The sequence below is a fragment of the Chenopodium album genome, chromosome 25, assembly GCF_948465745.1.
Source record: "Chenopodium album chromosome 25, dcCheAlbu1.1, whole genome shotgun sequence".
NCBI classification, from domain to species: Eukaryota; Viridiplantae; Streptophyta; class Magnoliopsida; order Caryophyllales; family Amaranthaceae; genus Chenopodium; species Chenopodium album.
The window spans coordinates 6,767,621-6,786,829 of record NC_137858.1 but is presented as its reverse complement, the minus strand read 5'-3'; the positions used below and the strand labels follow the sequence as shown (position 1 = coordinate 6,786,829).

At 34.2% G+C, this 19,209-nt stretch overlaps 1 protein-coding gene across 1 annotated transcript; it reads left to right on the top strand.

The window, feature by feature from the left end:
• The first annotated feature begins 3,905 nt into the window (after positions 1-3,905).
• On the top strand, positions 3,906-12,737 carry LOC145613211 (isochorismate synthase, chloroplastic-like). The gene is made up of 15 exons (XM_081668272.1): positions 3,906-4,235; positions 6,111-6,328; positions 6,970-7,087; positions 7,203-7,319; positions 7,394-7,540; positions 7,631-7,705; positions 7,771-7,839; positions 8,621-8,739; positions 8,834-8,891; positions 9,042-9,152; positions 9,616-9,700; positions 10,070-10,167; positions 10,371-10,463; positions 10,812-10,868; positions 12,264-12,737. The coding sequence occupies exons 1-14, from the start codon at positions 3,957-3,959 to the stop codon at positions 10,860-10,862; spliced, it is 1,638 nt and encodes a 545-aa protein (XP_081524398.1). The 5' UTR covers positions 3,906-3,956; the 3' UTR covers positions 10,863-10,868; positions 12,264-12,737.
• Positions 12,738-19,209: the final 6,472 nt, after the last annotated feature.

Here is a 19,209-nt window from a genome sequence, read left to right as displayed (position 1 = left end):
GTAGCAATGCTTAAGTCCATTCGAATTCTTCTAGCGATTGCCGCATTTTTCGATTACGAAATATGGCAGATGGATGTCAAAACCGCATTCTTGAATGGGTTCTTGAAGGAGGAAGTGTATATGACACAACCTGAGGGTTTTGAAGATCCAGAAAATCCTAGTAAGGTATGCAAGCTTGAGAAATCCATTTATGGATTAAAGCAGGCATCCAGGAGTTGGAATCTTCGTTTTGATGAAGCGATCAAAAGGTTTGATTTTGTCAAAAGTGAAGAGGAACCTTGTGTATACAAGAAGTTTAGTGGGAGCAGCATAGTTTTCTTAGTCTTGTATGTGGATGACATACTTCTCATGGGAAATGACATACCAATGCTTGAGTCAGTCAAGGAATGGTTGAAGAGTTGTTTTTCCATGAAAGACTTAGGAGAAGCCGAATACATATTGGGGATAAAAATCCATCGAGACAGGTCTCGAAGGATGATTGGATTAAGTCAAGAGACTTATATTGATAAGGTTCTTGATAGATTTTCCATGAAAGACTCTAAGAGAGGATTTCTCCCCATGTCTCATGGCATCACTCTCAGTAAATCTCAGTGCCCTAAAACGGCGGAGGAGATGAGACGAGTAAGTGATAAACCTTATGCTTCGGCAATAGGATCAATCATGTATGCCATGATTTGTACAAGGCCGGATGTTGCATATGCTCTAAGCATGTGTAGCAGGTTTCAGGCAAATCCAGGAGAAGCACACTGGACAGCTGCCAAGAACATCCTTAAGTACTTGAGAAGGACTAAAGAGATGTTTCTAGTGTATGGTGGCGAAAAGGAATTGGTTGTCACAGGTTATACGGATGCGAGTTTCCAAACAGACAGAGATGACTTTAGATCTCAATCTGGATACATTTTCTGTCTGAATGGAGGAGCAGTGAGCTGGAAGAGTTCGAAGCAAAGCACTGTCGCAGACTCTACGACAGAATCAGAGTATTTGGCTGCTGTTGAAGCAGCTAAAGAAGCAGTTTGGATAAAGAAGTTCCTGATTGAGCTGGACATTGTACCAAGTGCTCAAAAGGGAATCGAGTTGTTTTGTGACAATAATGGTGCTATTGCTCAATCGAAAGAAGCTAGGTCACATTTCAAATCCAAGCATGTAGAGAGGAAGTATTACCTCATTCGAGAGATCGTTGACAGAGGAGATGTCAAGATGTGCAAAATTCACACGGATGAGAATATCGCTGATCCACTTACTAAACCCCTTCCAACTCCAAAGCATGAGAAACATGCTAATGAAGCTGGATTGAGGCGAATGATGTAATTAAAAGTTGTATTTTGTTTTGAGAAAATAAATTACATATGTAATACATTCATTTGCAGAATTATGTTTAATCAGAAATTCTATTATTTCTCTTATTTAATTATGGTTTTAATATTAAATAAAATGTCCAAAATAATTATGGATTGATGGGCTCATCAGGTTATCTATCAGATAGAGACCTGGTGTATGAAACCCCACAGGTGAACAAAATCCACATATTATTTGAGTTCCTAGTTCGAGATCATTAAAGCGGACATAAATGATTTCAATGAATGGACTAGCATGTAAGATTGATTGGATAGCTCAGTTTCATGGGCTATGGGAGCATAGTGATTAGGCTCGGTCAATCACATGGATATGCATGAATGATGCAGGATCGAACTATAGACCTACTTTGAAGTTCAAGTATAGAACTTCCGGATATATTAGTGGATTCCTTTGACATGAGTGGAACACTGATTCTATTCAATGATTATTTTGACTGTGGTACATTCAAACGTCTTACCTTAACCGGAGATTATAAAGGATGTTTCCCGGTCACTTCATGAATTGAGTGGGAGCTTTGGTTGCCATAAGATTGGATTGAGTCTGCCTATTTAATTAGGAATGTGTCTTGGCCCCTTGAAGAGGGAGAATTCAGAAAATGCATGGCCGTGCTCAAATGGATTACATAGTAACCATTTGTTTTGTAATTCTAACTCAGTTTTCAAGAAAGATTTGTAGATTAATATGATCAAGACATGAGATGCAATCATATTATCAAATCGACACACATTGACTTAAGGAATTTGAATATTGTGCACTTGTCTCAGACAAGTGGGAGATTGAAGGAGTTATGTCTTCGATAAGTGCAATTACTAGATATATCATAGGATCACAGTTATGGAGATAATAAGTTCATACTATAAGGTTGCCAATGTCTGTTGCTAGATTTGACATTTGGACTTTGGGCTTGTCAAATGGTCCAAAGCCTTATAAGATGGATCCTACAAGGTCACACACTAGAGTATTGGGTTAAACAAGTTGAAGGCCCATTATTGGGCCTTATGAGTATATGACACATCTTATGTTTGGGCTTGGAATGTAAGTAGAGTTCAATTAGGATTTGGACATGGTTTTATTTCTAGATATGATCTATAAATATAAACCATACCTAGGGTTGCATGATATAACAATTTTTGACACACTGTGAAATTGTCAGACAAGCAACCAAGAGATCCCGAACCCTAATTCTCTCTCTCACTTTCGGCCCTCCCCTTCTCCTCCCTAGATCCGTGCGTCTCCCCTCCATTGGTGGTGCGTGTGGTGGTGCGTGGGTGGTGTTGCGGTGTGTTCGTCACTCTAATCTCCGTTGAAGGTTGATTGAAGCGTTCGATCACAACTAACTAGCATTAGTGGAGGTTTAATCCGTGCTCGTGGACTAAGTAGAGGAATCACACGTGGGGTTCTTTATCTCCCTATTGTTCTTGCTCGATCATCGTGGAATCACGCTTCAAAGGTATAATTCTTACTTCTTTATGTGTTATGCATGAGATCCTTGGTTTGGTGCTATATGAATATGATTCATGTTAATTCCGCATTTAGTACCTATAATCTCCTACACATGAATGAAAACGGAGGAAAATCAAATTAGCAATTAATTAAGACCTCGTTAGTTTGACACTGGAAATAAGTTCTTGTAGAAAATTATATTTCATGGGAAGTTTCTAGGAATTTCTGTAGATTGTTTGGCAAGGGTGAGAATCGATCCCAGGATCTCCTGAATTCGAGAGGGAAGCTCTAACCACTTGAGCTATCCGTCACTCTCTTGTAAATTGTTTGGTCACATAATTATTCCTTGTGACTCTCTCTATTGCAAAAATATATTACAAAAGTAGTCATACTAATTAGCTCATTTAACTCTTATGATAATGAATGATTCCAAGTTTGAATTCGAACTACTAGTAGCTGGATCTACCATAGGGACTAGTGACTAATCTGGTTTAGTAGTTTTACTTATTTATGTGTTTGGCTAAGGAGCTTTTGATTTGAGGGGATAAGAGATCACAAAGAAATATAACACTTTATATATAGTAGATGTCACCTAACTTTGTTGATAATAGTTTTTCAGATGTTACCCAATCATATCTAAAATCAAACTTCGTCTATATATTTACTCTTTGTTACTCTGATACTCTCTTTACACCTAAACATCACAATAGTAACTGTAGTACCTCATTTGTAACTCTTATGACAGAGAATGATCCCAAGTTTGAATCCTAATTGATTGGTTCATTGGACCTACTGTAGGACTAATCTAGTTTAGGAGTAGATTTATCTCTTCACATGTTTAGCTAGCAGCTTTCCATTTGAGGGGGGGGAAAAACACAAAATAATACGAAGTACAAGTAACTCCTTATATATATATGTGTCACAATAACAACCAATCAATTCCATAAACATGAACTACATGTCTATATACGTCAAATTGCCCATAACTTCCACTATTTTACAAACGACAATCTCCCAATTTGTCCACTAAAAACTCTTAGAAGCATAGCAACATTATATCAATTGGCCCCCAAATAATTTAATTTGAAACCCATCAATTATAACAATTTTTAGCTAGCTACCTTTCAAAATTTTCTTTTCAACTCAAAAATCAAATCATGGTTGCAGCAACAACTTCTTTTGCTGTAGGGAAGTGCATTACTCGGTTTCTTGACTTAGAACCACAAAAACACCACTATCAATCATGTTCATTATCAATCATGTCTATGAATGGGTGCCAAGGTGACCCCAAAATTCCACTAGGAGTCGTCGAAACTCGAACTCTACCTTCGGTTCCTTCACCGGCTCTAGCCTTGGACCGTCTCAAATACACCATTTCCAACTTAAGGTCTAACCAACCATACTCGAATTTGCCCTCCGGTCTCATTCGCATCCAGGTAAACATTCTTCTTTAGTTATTAAAGTTCTTAACTATGTTTTAGCTTAATGCAAGAATGTTGCATATGTATGGAACACTAATTTTTGGTTTGATAGTGTGTGATACATACTTCCTCTGTTCCTTAATTTTCGCCACATTGTAAAAATTTGAGTTAAACTTTAAAATCTTTGAACATAATTTCTTAGTAGTTGCTAGAGTTATTTTGTAAACAATAATTATGATGTTTAAAGGTATGTGGACGCACAATTATCGAACATTGAGGAAAGGTATGGAGTGAACGTTGTGATATGTGAATTAGGATATGAGTTGTATTATCCTTGACCTTATCCTAAATATCACTCTTTGTGGTGTACAAATAACAGAACTTTGAAGAAATTTGTACTTTCTTTCTATCGTACTTTTGCAAAAGTCATTGATGATTGAGGAATGAGAGATTGGTTAAAGTGATAATATAATGTACATAGTAGAATTTAGGCTGTGTTTATGTTTGTAATATTTGAATTTATATTATATAAAGAGGAAAAAATCCTGCCTAAAATTTTTATATTTGTTTGCGATTTTTATTTATGAAATTATCCGAAAAACCAATTTGTTTCAACTTAATTATTTTTTCAATACGTCAAAATAAGTTACAATACGATCAGATGTGTTACTTAAAACAGATTATTTGTCACAAATTGTCAGTGAAAAGACCTCATTCTGTCTTCATTTGTTGCTGTTCCTATTTTGATGATATGTTTTGTCTATAATTTTTTTTTTTCAATTTTAGTTAATAATTATTATAAATTAAAACTATATACATAGCTTCCATGAGAATTAAGTGGGAGTTCTTTGATTCTACCTTAATTTTATTGTCTAATAATTCTTTTAATCCACCAAAATTGTATAGTCTACTAATGCACTCCTTTACTAGTCTAAAAAATTAGTAATAAAATGACTTTTTAACTTTGAGATTGGGGATTCAACTACACTATAAGCACTTTGAAGGAGGAGATTCTTTTAATTTCCCCCTCCTAAGTTTCTGCCCATTAACCTAAGTAGGATTGACTAATGTGAGGTTTCATACTAATGGGTAGTCTAACTAATTGGGTTGTGTTGCAATAATTGGAAAATTAAATGGGATTTATTTATTTGATTTGACATTAGTTGGTACATAATAACTCGAAATTAAGGCATTGGAGTATTAGAATTAAGATGTTAATGAGGCAGTGCGGATGGATGTAGTTTTTCCACCCTTATCCCCGCCTAATTTGTCCATCATCATCGTCATCATCCTCATCCACATCCCGAAGAAGGATCTAAAAGTCATCAACATTCCCATCCCACCAATCCACCTCGCACCCACATGACCCAACAAATCTCAAATTCGTAGCTGAGTTTTAGCGGGCGTTATAGAATATAAAACAATTTTGTAGCGGGTTAACCATTGACATCTATGAGAACAACTTATTTTATATTTGTTGTGGGTATAGAGAGTCGACATCGATGATGTAAATGAGATTAATTTAACACTATCACTCACAAAACTTTAGCATCCACTCCTTATGCAGAATCTTTTGATTTATGAGACGAGTTTGTAGCTAGTTGGTCTATAAGAAAAATCTAATGATCAAATAGGTTATAGATTTTGACCTATTAACCTACACTACATCAAATACTACGTATTAATTTTAACTATCAAATGTATTTGTGATAATTTAGGGATTAAGTTATAGGTCCTAAAGAAAACCCAATCTCTTATAGTTTTTGGCAATAAAATGTCTTCCAAAGTTTTATTACGCCCTTGTCTTATCAAATTCCGTTTAGATCATTACCCATCGTAGCCGTAAATTTCCGATATAAAACATATTATATTTGAAATTAATTTTGAAAGGTACCAATTGAGCAAGAGATAGAAGCCATAGATTGGCTTCATTCACAAGACCACCACCAGCAAATCCCACGCCTATTCTTCTCCGGTAGACGTCAATTCAACGGCTCCGATTTCATCGACGACGGCCATGATCTCATCAGCGTCGCAGGTTTAGGTGCTGCCGTTTATTTTCAGCATTTTCGCCCTTTCTCATTTGATCACTGGAGTTCAATTAAGAGGTTTTCTTCTTCAATTTCTTTGAAATTCTTTGTTTTTTTCGCCTTTTTATTTATTAATTTCTTGTACTACGATACTGAATTTCTGTAACTTTCTGCTGTTTTCATTATTATTTTAGTTTTTTTTTTTTTTTTTTTTTTTAATTTGGTGGTTAAAATTCGCTAGTTTTAAGCTTAAATTTGAGTAAGATTTTAATTTTTCAATTTATACACCATACTATTTATACTATGATATAATTACAGAAATTTATAATTTAGGTTAACAAGATTTAACTTTACAAATCAATAATCAGAACATTTTTTGTTTTATAATTGCAACATAATTCAATTTGGCGGAAGAATGATATAATTTGCTGAGACTAAAACAGTATTGTTAAGTGGAATTTGATATTTTTGTTTATCAAAGAAATTTCTAGGCGAATTTTGTGGGTTTATGAATTATGATGCTGATTGATGATTAACTTGTTAGAGGGTGTTATATTAAGCTAACTATTTAACTAGATGTAATGAAATGACATTTTTTCCATCATACTCTAAAATTTGTTTATGTAATAGTAATACTAATCTTTTTACTGTCAAGTTAAATTGGGATTTTAAATTGTATGATTTTTAACTATGTAATGTAAAACATGTATGGCTTGAAGGTTCCTGTCAAAAAATTGTCCTTTGATTCGTGCATATGGGGCGATCCGATTTGATGCAAAAGTTGATATATCGAAAGAATGGGAGCCTTTTGGGTCCTTCTACTTCATGGTTCCTCAGGTAGACCAACCTGACCCCTCTTTAAATGTTGTATGTACATGATGCTTGTTGATAAGCGGTGGTACCAGGTATTATTTTAATATATGAACAACCCATTGTTAGACATGAATGACAGGTTGAGTTCAATGAGTTCGAAGGAAGGTCCCTGTTGGCTGCCAATGTTGCATGGGATAATGGCCTTTCATGCCCTTGGGAATCAGCGATTGATTCCCTTCAAGCAACCTTGGACCAGGTAGCCTTGGAAATCTTGCGTGGTTTGTTTTGAACTTAGAGCCCCTCTTCAGTGAGTTTGTTTTAATATCATAGGTCAATTTCGTCATCTTCAAGTCAGAGAAAAAATTTCCTAAAACTACAATTAGGGCCGATATATTGCACATCCCTGATGAGGAAAATTGGGAGATTGCTGTTACCAAAGCATTGAAGATGATCAGAAGCAGCTCAGCTCTCACAAAGGTATCTAATTCGGGACACTCTATCATATAGTATTGTGTATTCTAATATTCTGTCTTTTTGACTATATTTGTAACTTTCATGTGACACTAGGCTGTACTTGCACGTAGTAGCAGAATCTTAACTACTTCCGATATTGACCCGCTAGCATGGTTAGCTTGTTTACAGGTATTTTCCTGTGAACTCTATAGTTTATGTTTTATGGCCTAGTTCCCTTTTAACTATTCTTGTAGGCAGAGGGGGATAATGCTTACCAGTTCTTGCTTCAGCCACCCAATGCACCAGCTTTCATTGGAAACACTGTAAGTTTCCAATACCCCTTCCTTCAATCTGGCTTTGGTGGTAGTTTGTCAATTATTAGCTTACTTGAAACATGTCTTTCTTTCATTTTTTCTAGAAAACACCTGCCTTTCTTACATAGTAAGATGCTATTTGGAAGGTCTCTCTACACACCAATAAAAGTTGACTTGTTTAATTTAGTTCATTGTTTCACAAGAGGAGCAACTTATGTATACTTGACATAAATGACAGTCACAACATGAGGCATTGCCTGACAATATGAATATGTAAATCTGATATACTGCCTCTCGTTCAGCATTCTTGACCAAAAATGAAAGATGTCACAGAAGATTGTTGGATCCCTTAATGGAATCGCAAAACTATTCTTACTTTCTTAGTCCCTATGGAATTTCATGAGCATTGCGATATTTCTCTCTTTATCTATGAAGTCCCTCAATTCCTAACAGTCTTCAGATGAAATAAGAATAAGTTACTTTGTTTCATACTGTTATACTTGTTTATTCAATTAAACTACCCAGACGGATTTTTCACACCTTCTTTTCGCACTAATAATGTTACAAGTCTGTGATTGGACTGAAAACACTGAATATGTTGGATGATGAAAGCTTGACCATTATGGATTTTTCACACCTTCTTTTCGCACTAATAATGTTACAAGTCTGTGATTGGACTGAAAACACTGAATATGTTGGATGATGAAAGCTTGACCATTATGGTACTGTGAAATGATGTTTGTGATTCATGACTTTGTTGTTAGTAACCAATGATAAATCTATGCTATAGCCAGAGCAGCTGTTTCACCGAAAGAAGCTTAACATTTGGAGTGAAGCTTTGGCTGGAACCCGAGCCATATGTGGATCAGAGATTTTGGATCATCAAACAGCATTGGATCTTCTCTCCAGGTTGACCCTGCTATTAGAATAAACCTGCTATTATATATATGATTTTCGTCGTTGTTTAGCTGACAAGTATTGTTTTCGTCACATTGTTTTCCAGCCCAAAAGACAACTTAGAGTTTACAATTGTTAGGCAGTGTATAAAGAAGAAACTTGAGGTGAGTGAATATGTATAGCTAGCAGATAAGCTTTTTTTTTTTTTTTTTTTTTTTTTGTAATACTTTTTCTGCCTTAGAGTAGAAACTATTTATTGAAGCTTTATTAATGTTTCTTATTACTTTTGTAATATTTTTGAATATTCTTTACAGTCTGTGTGTAACTCAGTATTAGTGGATCCCCAGAAGGCAATTCGAAAGCTTCCCAGAGTACAACATCTGTATGCTAATTTAAAAGGAAGATTAAGAAGTGAAGATGATGAGGTATGCTTAAGATGTCTGTTATTTTTTTTGGAATAAGTGTGTAGGCACATAAAATTTGTTTAAGTGCCACGTCGGAAATTTAAAATTTGTGCTTACAACATGTTCTACTTTTTATGTGAAAGATTTTTATCTTATCAGTATGCCTCTATAGTCTCTGTTCCATTACGTGATGGATTTGAACGGAGTTGTATCTTTATTAAAATGTGATGCATGATACTACCAATGAAGTAACTGAGCATCTTTGAATGGACATGGCCGAGTATCTCACCAAAGAAGACAGGGAACCCAATATTGCTGATCTAGAGCTTATAGCTTTCCTTTTTTGAAATAATGAAACTATGAAAGTGCTTTGGAGATTCAACAAAAGCAATTTAAATGCAGGAGCTAGGCAATGTGTGTAGTTTCTGAAGTTTGTTTGTGAATGTATCATGTAACCTTTTTCTGCTTTTTGAATGAATTTCAGTTTGAGATTTTATCTTCTCTTCACCCAAGTCCAGCTGTGTGTGGATTTCCAGCTGAAGACGCACGTTGCCTTATTGCAGAAACTGGTATCCTGTCTATCCATAAGCTTGAACTTTGATTTCTACTTTGTGATTAGTTTTGTGCATTGAATTAAGTTGCAATTATATGCTTGTATCTTCATTACAAGTCATAAGAGCCACATTAATCAAGGTTTAAGCTGATATAATAAAATGGTTTTAAATCCTAACTTACCATAGAAACTGATTTTGAGATAACATATGAGCTTAGATAAAGAGTTTATGCTAGTTCTAAATCACATCAAATACTAAAGCATATGTCATGTTGATATATAAGAAATTGTTCTTTTTTTTCCCTCTTCGTTTTTGGCTAACCAACTCAATGGATTCTGGTAGCTCCTCATATGTTTTCTTTTCTTTTCTTTTTTTTTTTCCCAGAAATGTTCGATCGAGGAATGTATGCTGGCCCTATTGGTTGGTTTGGAGGTGAAGAAGCTGAATTTGCAGTTGGGATCAGGTCTGCTTTAGTAAAGAAGGTAAGTTGTGGAACTTTGTCCTATGGACAGTTCTGAATCCTTCTGATTGAAAATTATGGAATTCTGAGGCTGAAAAAGAGGGAAATTTGTGCCCCATTAGTTCTTGAATTTTTCTTTTTGTTGAATTGCCTGGCCTGTGCTCTGCTGATGACCTTGAAATTAGTTTCCCACTTACATTTATAATTTGGTAATCCATTTGACAGGATCTTGGTGCTTTCTTTTATGCTGGAACTGGAATTGTTGAGGGAAGTGATCCTTCCTTAGAGTGGGAAGAATTAGAGCTGAAAACTATGCAGGTTTTTTTCCTATCTTTATCTAGTTCTTTCTTCAGTTCTTCTTGATCCTACTGTTCCTTCCCCTTGGGAGATCCACATGACTTTTCAGCTTGTGTAGACAACTAGGCATTCATTTGCACATGTAATGCAAGTATACAACATGCCTTTGTGTAAGCAATTAATGCCTAGTGCTCCTTTTTCACATTCACAAGGACCTTTGTTATTAGAGGCCCCTCTTGTAATGGTACAGATTTATGGATCGATGGAATAGTTTGAAGTCTAGTTGATCCAAACAGGTTATCAAAATTAAATTTTAATGACAGTCGTAATTGAATTGTTAACTTATTAGTTGATTGATTTTCTATACAGTTCACCAAGTTGTTGAGACTTGAGGTACCTCTCTTGCATACCGTGACATGACTTCAGGTTCCTCTCTCTCTCTCTCTCTCTCTCTCGTCTTTATGTACGTCTCAATGTGTGTGTCTGCATGCATGTGCACTTATTTTCTTTAATATTACTTTCATTTACTATTCTAGTTCTGTTTTCATGGATTTCTAAGAAATCTTTCCTTGCAAACAAAGCTTATTACAAAGTATTTATTTTTATTAAGGGGAAACTAAGGGCAACTCTTCATCTAATATTGTCTTGAAAGTTTTCTATTGCAATCAACTAATTAAGACAGGAATATCTAAATGACAAAATGAAGTCTTGAAAAGAAAGTGTTTTTTTTTTTTACTGCATTTTACACTGTGCTTCTGTTTTTCCAAATAATAATTTTGCAAGATAAATATGAAGAATATTGCTTTTAAAAAAAAAAAGATAAATATGAAGAATATTGCTTTTAAAAAAAAAAGATAAATATGAAGAATACAAGGGGAAATGTGTAGACTAAGTAGGGAAATTCAGAGATGTTGGGGAGAGATGGTGGATTGTTATTGAGATATTAAGCCCTAATGTAAGTTAATTATGCACTTATACTCTTTGGCATGGGAGACAGTAGACAGCACACCACTATAGGCAGTATAGCCACAGCATGGATCGGCAGCTTACTTTCATTAGATTGAGGGATCATGGATAAGAGTAAGATGGTTTTGTGGACTTGTATGGTTTATCATGGCTGAAATATAAGGTGACAGTGAGATGAATTTTGATAATCCGAGTGATCCAACAATTTCTTTGGACTTATTTAACCTACAGTAATCAAGATCTTCTAACACCATTGTATCACCTTCCAGTTTGCACTTACTTTAAATAGTCTGTAAATTCTCTACCAGTGTTTTAACTTATGCTTGTATTGTGAATTTCGTACCTGGGTTTAATGACTCTAAACCTTGTTTATCGTGGACATTAATCATGTTAGATTGTTCGTCATTGAAGGAGTGACTCACTGTGTTTTTTGCTAGTTTTCATTCTTTTTGCCTATTGACACTCAAATATACGATCTCTAGCTCTCCACCCTCACCCACCAACCCCTCCCCCCCCCCCCCCCCCCCAAACAAAATAAAAATCCTAACATTATATTTGGTTACACGGAATAATCAAATTTGGTTCATGTAGCCGACCTCACTTATGGGATTTAGGCTTTGATTGATTGATTTCTTTGTTTGATGTGCCTCTCCTCTCTGAAGTAAGTTATGGTGATGAATTTGGTTAAAATTGTTAAGAGAAGTCCATGAGGAGATTACTGCTGTTTGATTTTGGTATCACTCCTGTGTTACTTCTGATAATCTAAGATTTTTAATTCTGCTTTAAGCCAAATTTTGATCATGATACAAATTTCCGTTTCATATGCTGTATTTTCTAAATAATTTTGTTCAACAGGAGCCAATTTTTGTGGATGACTCATCATCATCGTGGATTTTCTTGAAACCGACTTAATTCATCGTTTGGTGATATACCAAGCCATGCACATACTATGAACTTCATTTCTGCAACAAGGTTCAAAATTTTCATGTGAAGGTTTCAATCACTTTTGTATAGATTTGTGAATCAAGCTGGAAACTGTGGAAATGGGGCAAAGAAGCGAAAAGGGCTAAAGAATCAAACATTGGAATACACAGCAATTATACAAATGATAATTACAAGCTATAGTTTCTTAAGCTTGTCTTGTAAATTAGTGCATCTGCTCCTGTCCACAAGCATATGTTATGTAAGTTTTATAGAACAGGTTGATTGTTTTCTTGTTTGATTACTTAAGAAGTATTTAGCATTATAAGAAAACATTCTTGATTACGTATGATTTATTATTTATCGAATATTTTCTCAATAGAAATTGGCAGCATTTCACTTTCTTTATTCCTAATTTACACAATTTCATTTTGATATATGACTTTAAGGTCGTAGAGATAGACAGTCCCATTATATCATTGAGAGACTTGAGACTGCTGTAAAAAGAAGGCATGTAATATGTCATACAAAAGTCCATTTGATATACTTTTATAAATCTTAAGCTTTTGCCAATAGGGGTTTTTTTTTTTTTTCCCCCTCGAGGGGATGGAAAGTTATTTCGAGGAATAAGTCTTTAAAATTTTTTGTTCATCCTAAAATGTATAAAATCATTGATTCTCTTCTAATTCCTTATATTTGATGAAAATAAAAGTAATCAGAGTGAATATCGTCATACCTTAATGCCATAGAAATCTATTTAAGAAATTAATGGTTTAAGCTATGTATCGGATAGCTTAACCATAAAACTGTTACGATTTTTTAAAGATTGGAAGAAGTATGTTTTTGTACTTTTTCAATTACCTCTTGTTACTTTGAAAATTAAGCAGCCAAAAGCCCTCCAAACTATATTAAAAAAAATGAAGAGAAAATCCAAAAAATCAGGCAACAAAAAGAATGTCATGTTAAGTTGATGATCATAATAGTATAATAATAAAATCCCAAACTAACTCGCTTGGTAAAGGATTAATTTCTTTAAAGTACTAGAGTTTTGGTCTTACCTACTCAAAAGAAAGAATAAAAATTTCATTGTTTGAAGAATTTCAAAACGGTTAATACTAATAAGAGGAGTTAGTTCAGGCTCCCAATTTGCGTGGAATTCTTGCTAATCACTGGTCCCACTTTTCTATTCTGTTTTACTCAGACAACCTAAACTAACTTTCTGGCAGATATATCCCCTTTTTTTGCGTGAATTTGCCTCTTTCTCTATGCTTATTTTGCACTATTTTTTTTGGGTTCGAATGAGTTATTAGAGTATTACGAGTACTAATTACAAATGAAGGAGAGGGATTTAAACTTGTGCGTTATTGTACATATGTTCTCAATATTTGTCATTAGATCAGGCCAAGGTCTCATCGGTATTTGCACTCTTTTGAATGAATGTAATAACCTGTTGTATTTGGCTTGATTATAACAGGTAAAAGTTTCTTAACCTAAATGTAATCATATATGATTGGATTTATTAGATTCTTATCGGACGTACTTATTGAATGAGTTACTTGAATGATACGTTTAAGTCATATTCAGTTCAATTTATTTTAAGATTCATTTGAAAATGGAAAATTTGTCCAGAATAAGCCAACCTTTGTCCGGTTCGCTCAAAATAAGCCAACCTTTCGATTAACTCAGAATAATCCAACCTATATAGGGTATCTACTTTAAATGAGTCAAGTGACCTGCAACCGTTTATTAACCGGTTATTAATGTTAATTGTGACACGTGTCAACATGTGGTTCGTCATTTTTCTTATAATAATTAATTAGGAATTATAATATAATTAATTATTAAAAAAATCTAATAATTTTAAATTTAAAAAAAAAAAAAAAAAAAAACCCCAACCCCCTCACCCCTCCCCTGCCAGCTCACCCCCCCTCCCCTCCCCTGCCAGGCCGCCGGTGGTCGGCGACCACAAAATTCCCCGGCGCCGACACCGACGGCCTCTCCACCCACCCACGATGCTCCCACCCAACCCCACTCCTTCCCCTTCCCCTTCCTTTCCCCTTCCCCATTCACCTTTCCCCACCCCGACACGACACCACCCCCTGCCGGAAACAACCCCCCTCCCTCCCCTTCCTTACCATCTGTCGACTCCCCAAACCCTTTAACCCACCCTCACGAAACCCTTACAAAATCGGAATCGGGGTTCAAGGGTTTTGGGCTGTCGATTGACGGTGGGGAAGGGGAAGGACGGGGGTAATGGGGTGGGGAAAGGGGGATGGGGAAAGGGGAAAGGAAAGGGTGGGGGCGTCGTGGGTGGGTGGAGAGGCCGTCGGTGCCGGCGCAGGGGAATTTGTGGTTGCCGGCTACCGGCGGCCTGGTAGGGGAGGGGGTGAGCTGGCAGGGGAGGGTGAGGGGGTTGGGGTTTTTTCCTTTTTTTTAATTTTTTTTTGAAATTTATAATTATTAGTTTTTTTTTTATAATTAATCATATAATATATCCTAATTAATTATTAATAGAAAAATGATGAATCATATTCTAATACGTGTCACAATTAACCTTAATAACCGGTTACAACAGGTTTTGACTCATTTAAAGTGAATACCCTATAAAGGTTGGATTATTCTGAGTTAATCGAAAGGTTGACTTATTTTAAGCGAACCGGACAAAGGTTGGCTTATTTTTGACAAATTTTCCTTTGAAAATTAATAAGCTCTAGGAATTTATCATGATAAACAAGCTCAAATAAAGGATATCCAGATTCAATTTTGCAACTAAAATAATCATGGTCTAATCAAATAAGTTGAACTATAATCAAATAAGGTAAAATCTATCACGGAAATCAAAGGCACCTTAAGTTGAACTAAGTTTAGACAGTGGCGGATCTTTGATCCTCCAAACTTCTACTCAAAAATAAAAATACGTAACCACTATGCCACAAATTTTTATACATATTTATTAAAAATCAAATTAGTTATAACCAATAACATTAAAAAACTTAGGATCCTTACCACAACTAAAATCCACCATTGAGTTCAGATATATGAGTAACTGGATAAGTTTAAATCAAGTAAATAGAACGCACGCCATAAACATCACTACCAATCAAAAGAATATATGATTGATATACGTACTCATTATTCCAAAGTAATACATTAATACGTCAAGTACTAATGTACTATATTATACAAATGGAGCATGTTATAATCAATAGGGTAAATATTTTTTTTAAAAAAAAAGAGATATGCATGCATCTCTCTCGTGAATCATAAAACTGTTTGTGGAGGAAATGTCAACCAGCTACTTTGCTTATTATATTTGGTATCCTGTTAAACAGGCAAAACTACTTAGATTGTTGGTTCTCAAATTGCGCTAATTAGTTGGTGTAGTTACAAGATTATCTACGAATTAATTTTCAAACATTCCCAATCTTTATTGAAAAGGGTAAGTTACCCGCAACTCTAACTATGGAAAATTATCATTAGTAACGGTTCTATATATAATTAATCACAAAGGCCCTGTTTGATTCACCTTAATTTTGCTGAACTGAAATTATTTTTATTGAACTGAACTTATTTTTACTGAACTGAACTTAATTTTACTGAACTGAAATTATTTTCACTGAAATTAAATTATTTTTACTGAACTGAAATTATTTTTACTGATTTTCTATTATAATTCTTTTTTAAGAAAACTGAATTTTACTGAATTGAACTTATTTTTACTGAACTGAAATTATTTTTACTGAACTGAAATCAATTTTACTGAACTGAACTTATTTTTACTGAACTGAAATTATTTTTACTTAATATTATTTTTTTTAAGGAGAAAAGAACAGGGCCAAAGTCTTATATGTGGCTAGTCACATGGTGTGGCCAATTCACATAATCACATATAAAAGCAATTAATTAAGTAATAAGGGATCACGGTAATAAGCAAATGAGGTTACCTTAACGTATGTAGATTACTTAAATGAGAAAAAGGGGTTACTCTCTTAAATAAGTGGAATTATTCTTTCACTATTTAAAACAAAAGAATATGGGTTACTCGAATGAACAAATGAGGTTACTTATTTCTAAATTACTTGATTTTACTCGTATAATGAATTTAGGTTACTTTTATGGACAAAATAGGGTTACTAATATGAAAAAAAATAAGGTTACTCATACATATAAATGAAGATTACCTCTTATAAACCAATGTGGACACACCGTATGGCTTGTGGCTTACCACATACAGATACTAGTATAAAGTTAGATAACTTTCTATCAATGAAGTAATTGAGCCTTTGAATAGGTTTCATCTCAAAACCAATTACCAATGTAAAAAGAAGCTCCTCAAGCTTATAATGTTGTTACTATCTACTTTGTGTTTACTTGTCTAATATGGAACAACTCCATTGCAATCGGATCAACTTTTTTTTTATTCAATTTATCTTCGAAATTATAAAGTTGCAAGTATGTCGACGTATTTTAATTTATTTTTCAAAATTTTAATTTAGCTTTTCACATAATTGGGAGTTGATATGTAAGTTTTTCATTCACCTTTTAGCCACCTCGCAATATTATCTAATTTAGCTAAGATATTTCATTTCATCTAGTGAACACAAAATTTTGATTAATATCTAGTTTTCTATCTTCTAATGGACTAATTATCAGCTTACAAATATATTGTTTTCTTATAATTTTGTTAATTTTCATTAGCTACCATTTTCTTAACATTTAACTAACTTTGAGCTAATTTTTCAAACTTAGCTAATTTCAACTACCTTCTCATTTTTAAGCTAAATAATTTTGTAACCACATCCTTGAACATCAATTTATATACTTGTATATGTTTTTGATATAATTTTTTTTGTTTTATTACATGCTTATGTACTCGTATGATATAGAGTATGGAGATATGTACATAATTCATTCCCTATTTCCCTCCGATCCATGTATGTAATCATATGTAAGAGTAACAATTAGGTATGTCTCATAGTATAATATGGAGTAGTAGTTAGTGATTCGAAATAATATGGAGTAATTAATTAGTGATTCTTGAGTGAAACTTATCCGCCTACTAAGACTAATACGTAGTATTAAAACTAGAAACCTCATGGAACCCATGCGTTTAAATCCCATTTCCTTGATCCTCATCAATGTAACAAAAACATTAATGAGAAACAAAAGCTCTTAAGACATGATAGATGTGATGACCACCTCAAATCTTCAACCTCATCAAAACATATATCAAGTCAGCACCTAGAAGAAATTTTGTTTTTTTTTTTTTTTTTTTTGTGCATTTTCTTACAAGCTTAATTGTTGCAGCTATAAATTTGGTTAGCTAGAACTCTAGAGCCAGGAAGTACGTGTAGGCGGTGTAGCAGGGGTAAAAGGGTAAAAACAGTAGGTTGAAAAAGGCCAAAACAGAAAAGAAGTTGGGTACTGTCAGCTCTGCTACAAATTGTAAATCAGCCACGCCAGAGGCATACAGAAGATCATTTGCTGGTCCCATTTTACTCAGGGTGAGAGAGAAAAGGATTTTCTGTTACAATTAATGATTATCACTTCATAAATTGATTTTAGCACTCTTATTGTCAGTTGAAAAATTCGAAATCTCGATCTCTTGTCCAATATCACATGGCAATAAATCAACCTCTCTACACGAAAACTTATAACAAGTATGAGCAAATTTAATATTTATCTTGAGCCAAAGGGAGGCTATGACCCACCCTTAGCTCCGCCCCTGTATTTATAGCATAAGTTCCCCGTTTGATCTCTTGACGTTTACTAAATACTCACGTGGTAACACTTATAATAATGTGTCCATTGTCCAATGATGTGATGCGATCGATCGATACATACATGGTTCAAAAGTTTTAGTGTAAGCTGTAAGGATTTCCCCATTATACATGCACTAATTCTTAATTAGTAACCTAGCTAGCTATCTCCTCTCTCTTCATCCTCACTCCTTTCCTCAAAATGATATTTACATACAAAAGATACAAAACTTTTATTTAAGACATATCCGAATTATCATTGAAGATTTGACATAATGTGTTTAGTTTAGAATAAAGGTTTATGTAATTTCATCAATTAGGAGTAGTTACATACTTCGTATTATCGTATATATTAACGTGGTATATATAATGGATTTAACTTAAATGTCAAGTTGAAGTGACTTTTAATGGCTTTGTAGGCAATCAAGTAGAGTCAAGTGATCCAATTGTTCTACGAATAGACGATCTACCCTTACCATAAAACCAAAATCCTTACCATACATTAAATTATGAAGAAGTCAACATTTACTCGTAATAATTTTATCAATTATTCTTTAAAATAACTTTTATGTCCAAAAAAAAAAAAGACTAACTGAAAATTTGTACCCAATAGGAGTCCAACCAACCAAACACCCAAAAATATCAAAAGAATAACAAGAAAGAAAAAACCCTTATATTTCCCAATTTACCAAGTATATATAAACCTTCCCTTACCTTCTCCTTCATATCCCTCTTCTTAACACCAAGACAAAACCCTCCTCTTTCTCTCTCCTAAGCTAATTATCATTCATCAACACCCCATAAAATTTTATTACAATAAATGTTCATGTAGTATTTCCATTTATAGTAATTACACTTTTCAATTTGTTATACACCCTCATGCTTTCCTCCCCTCCCAACTTCCCTAATCTTTTTTCTAATCAAGTACGAGTACTTAATAATTTTATTATCGGCCTCGAGCCAGTATCGTTAAAACATTTGTCTTTTCACAATCTCCAATGATAAAATCATTTTATTTTTATTGTTGCTAAAAACAAAGAATCAACTGATCTTGTATGATCTTGTGCAGAGACATAGGCCCACAAATAAAGGAAATTTGCAGGAGGAGAGAGAAAATAAAA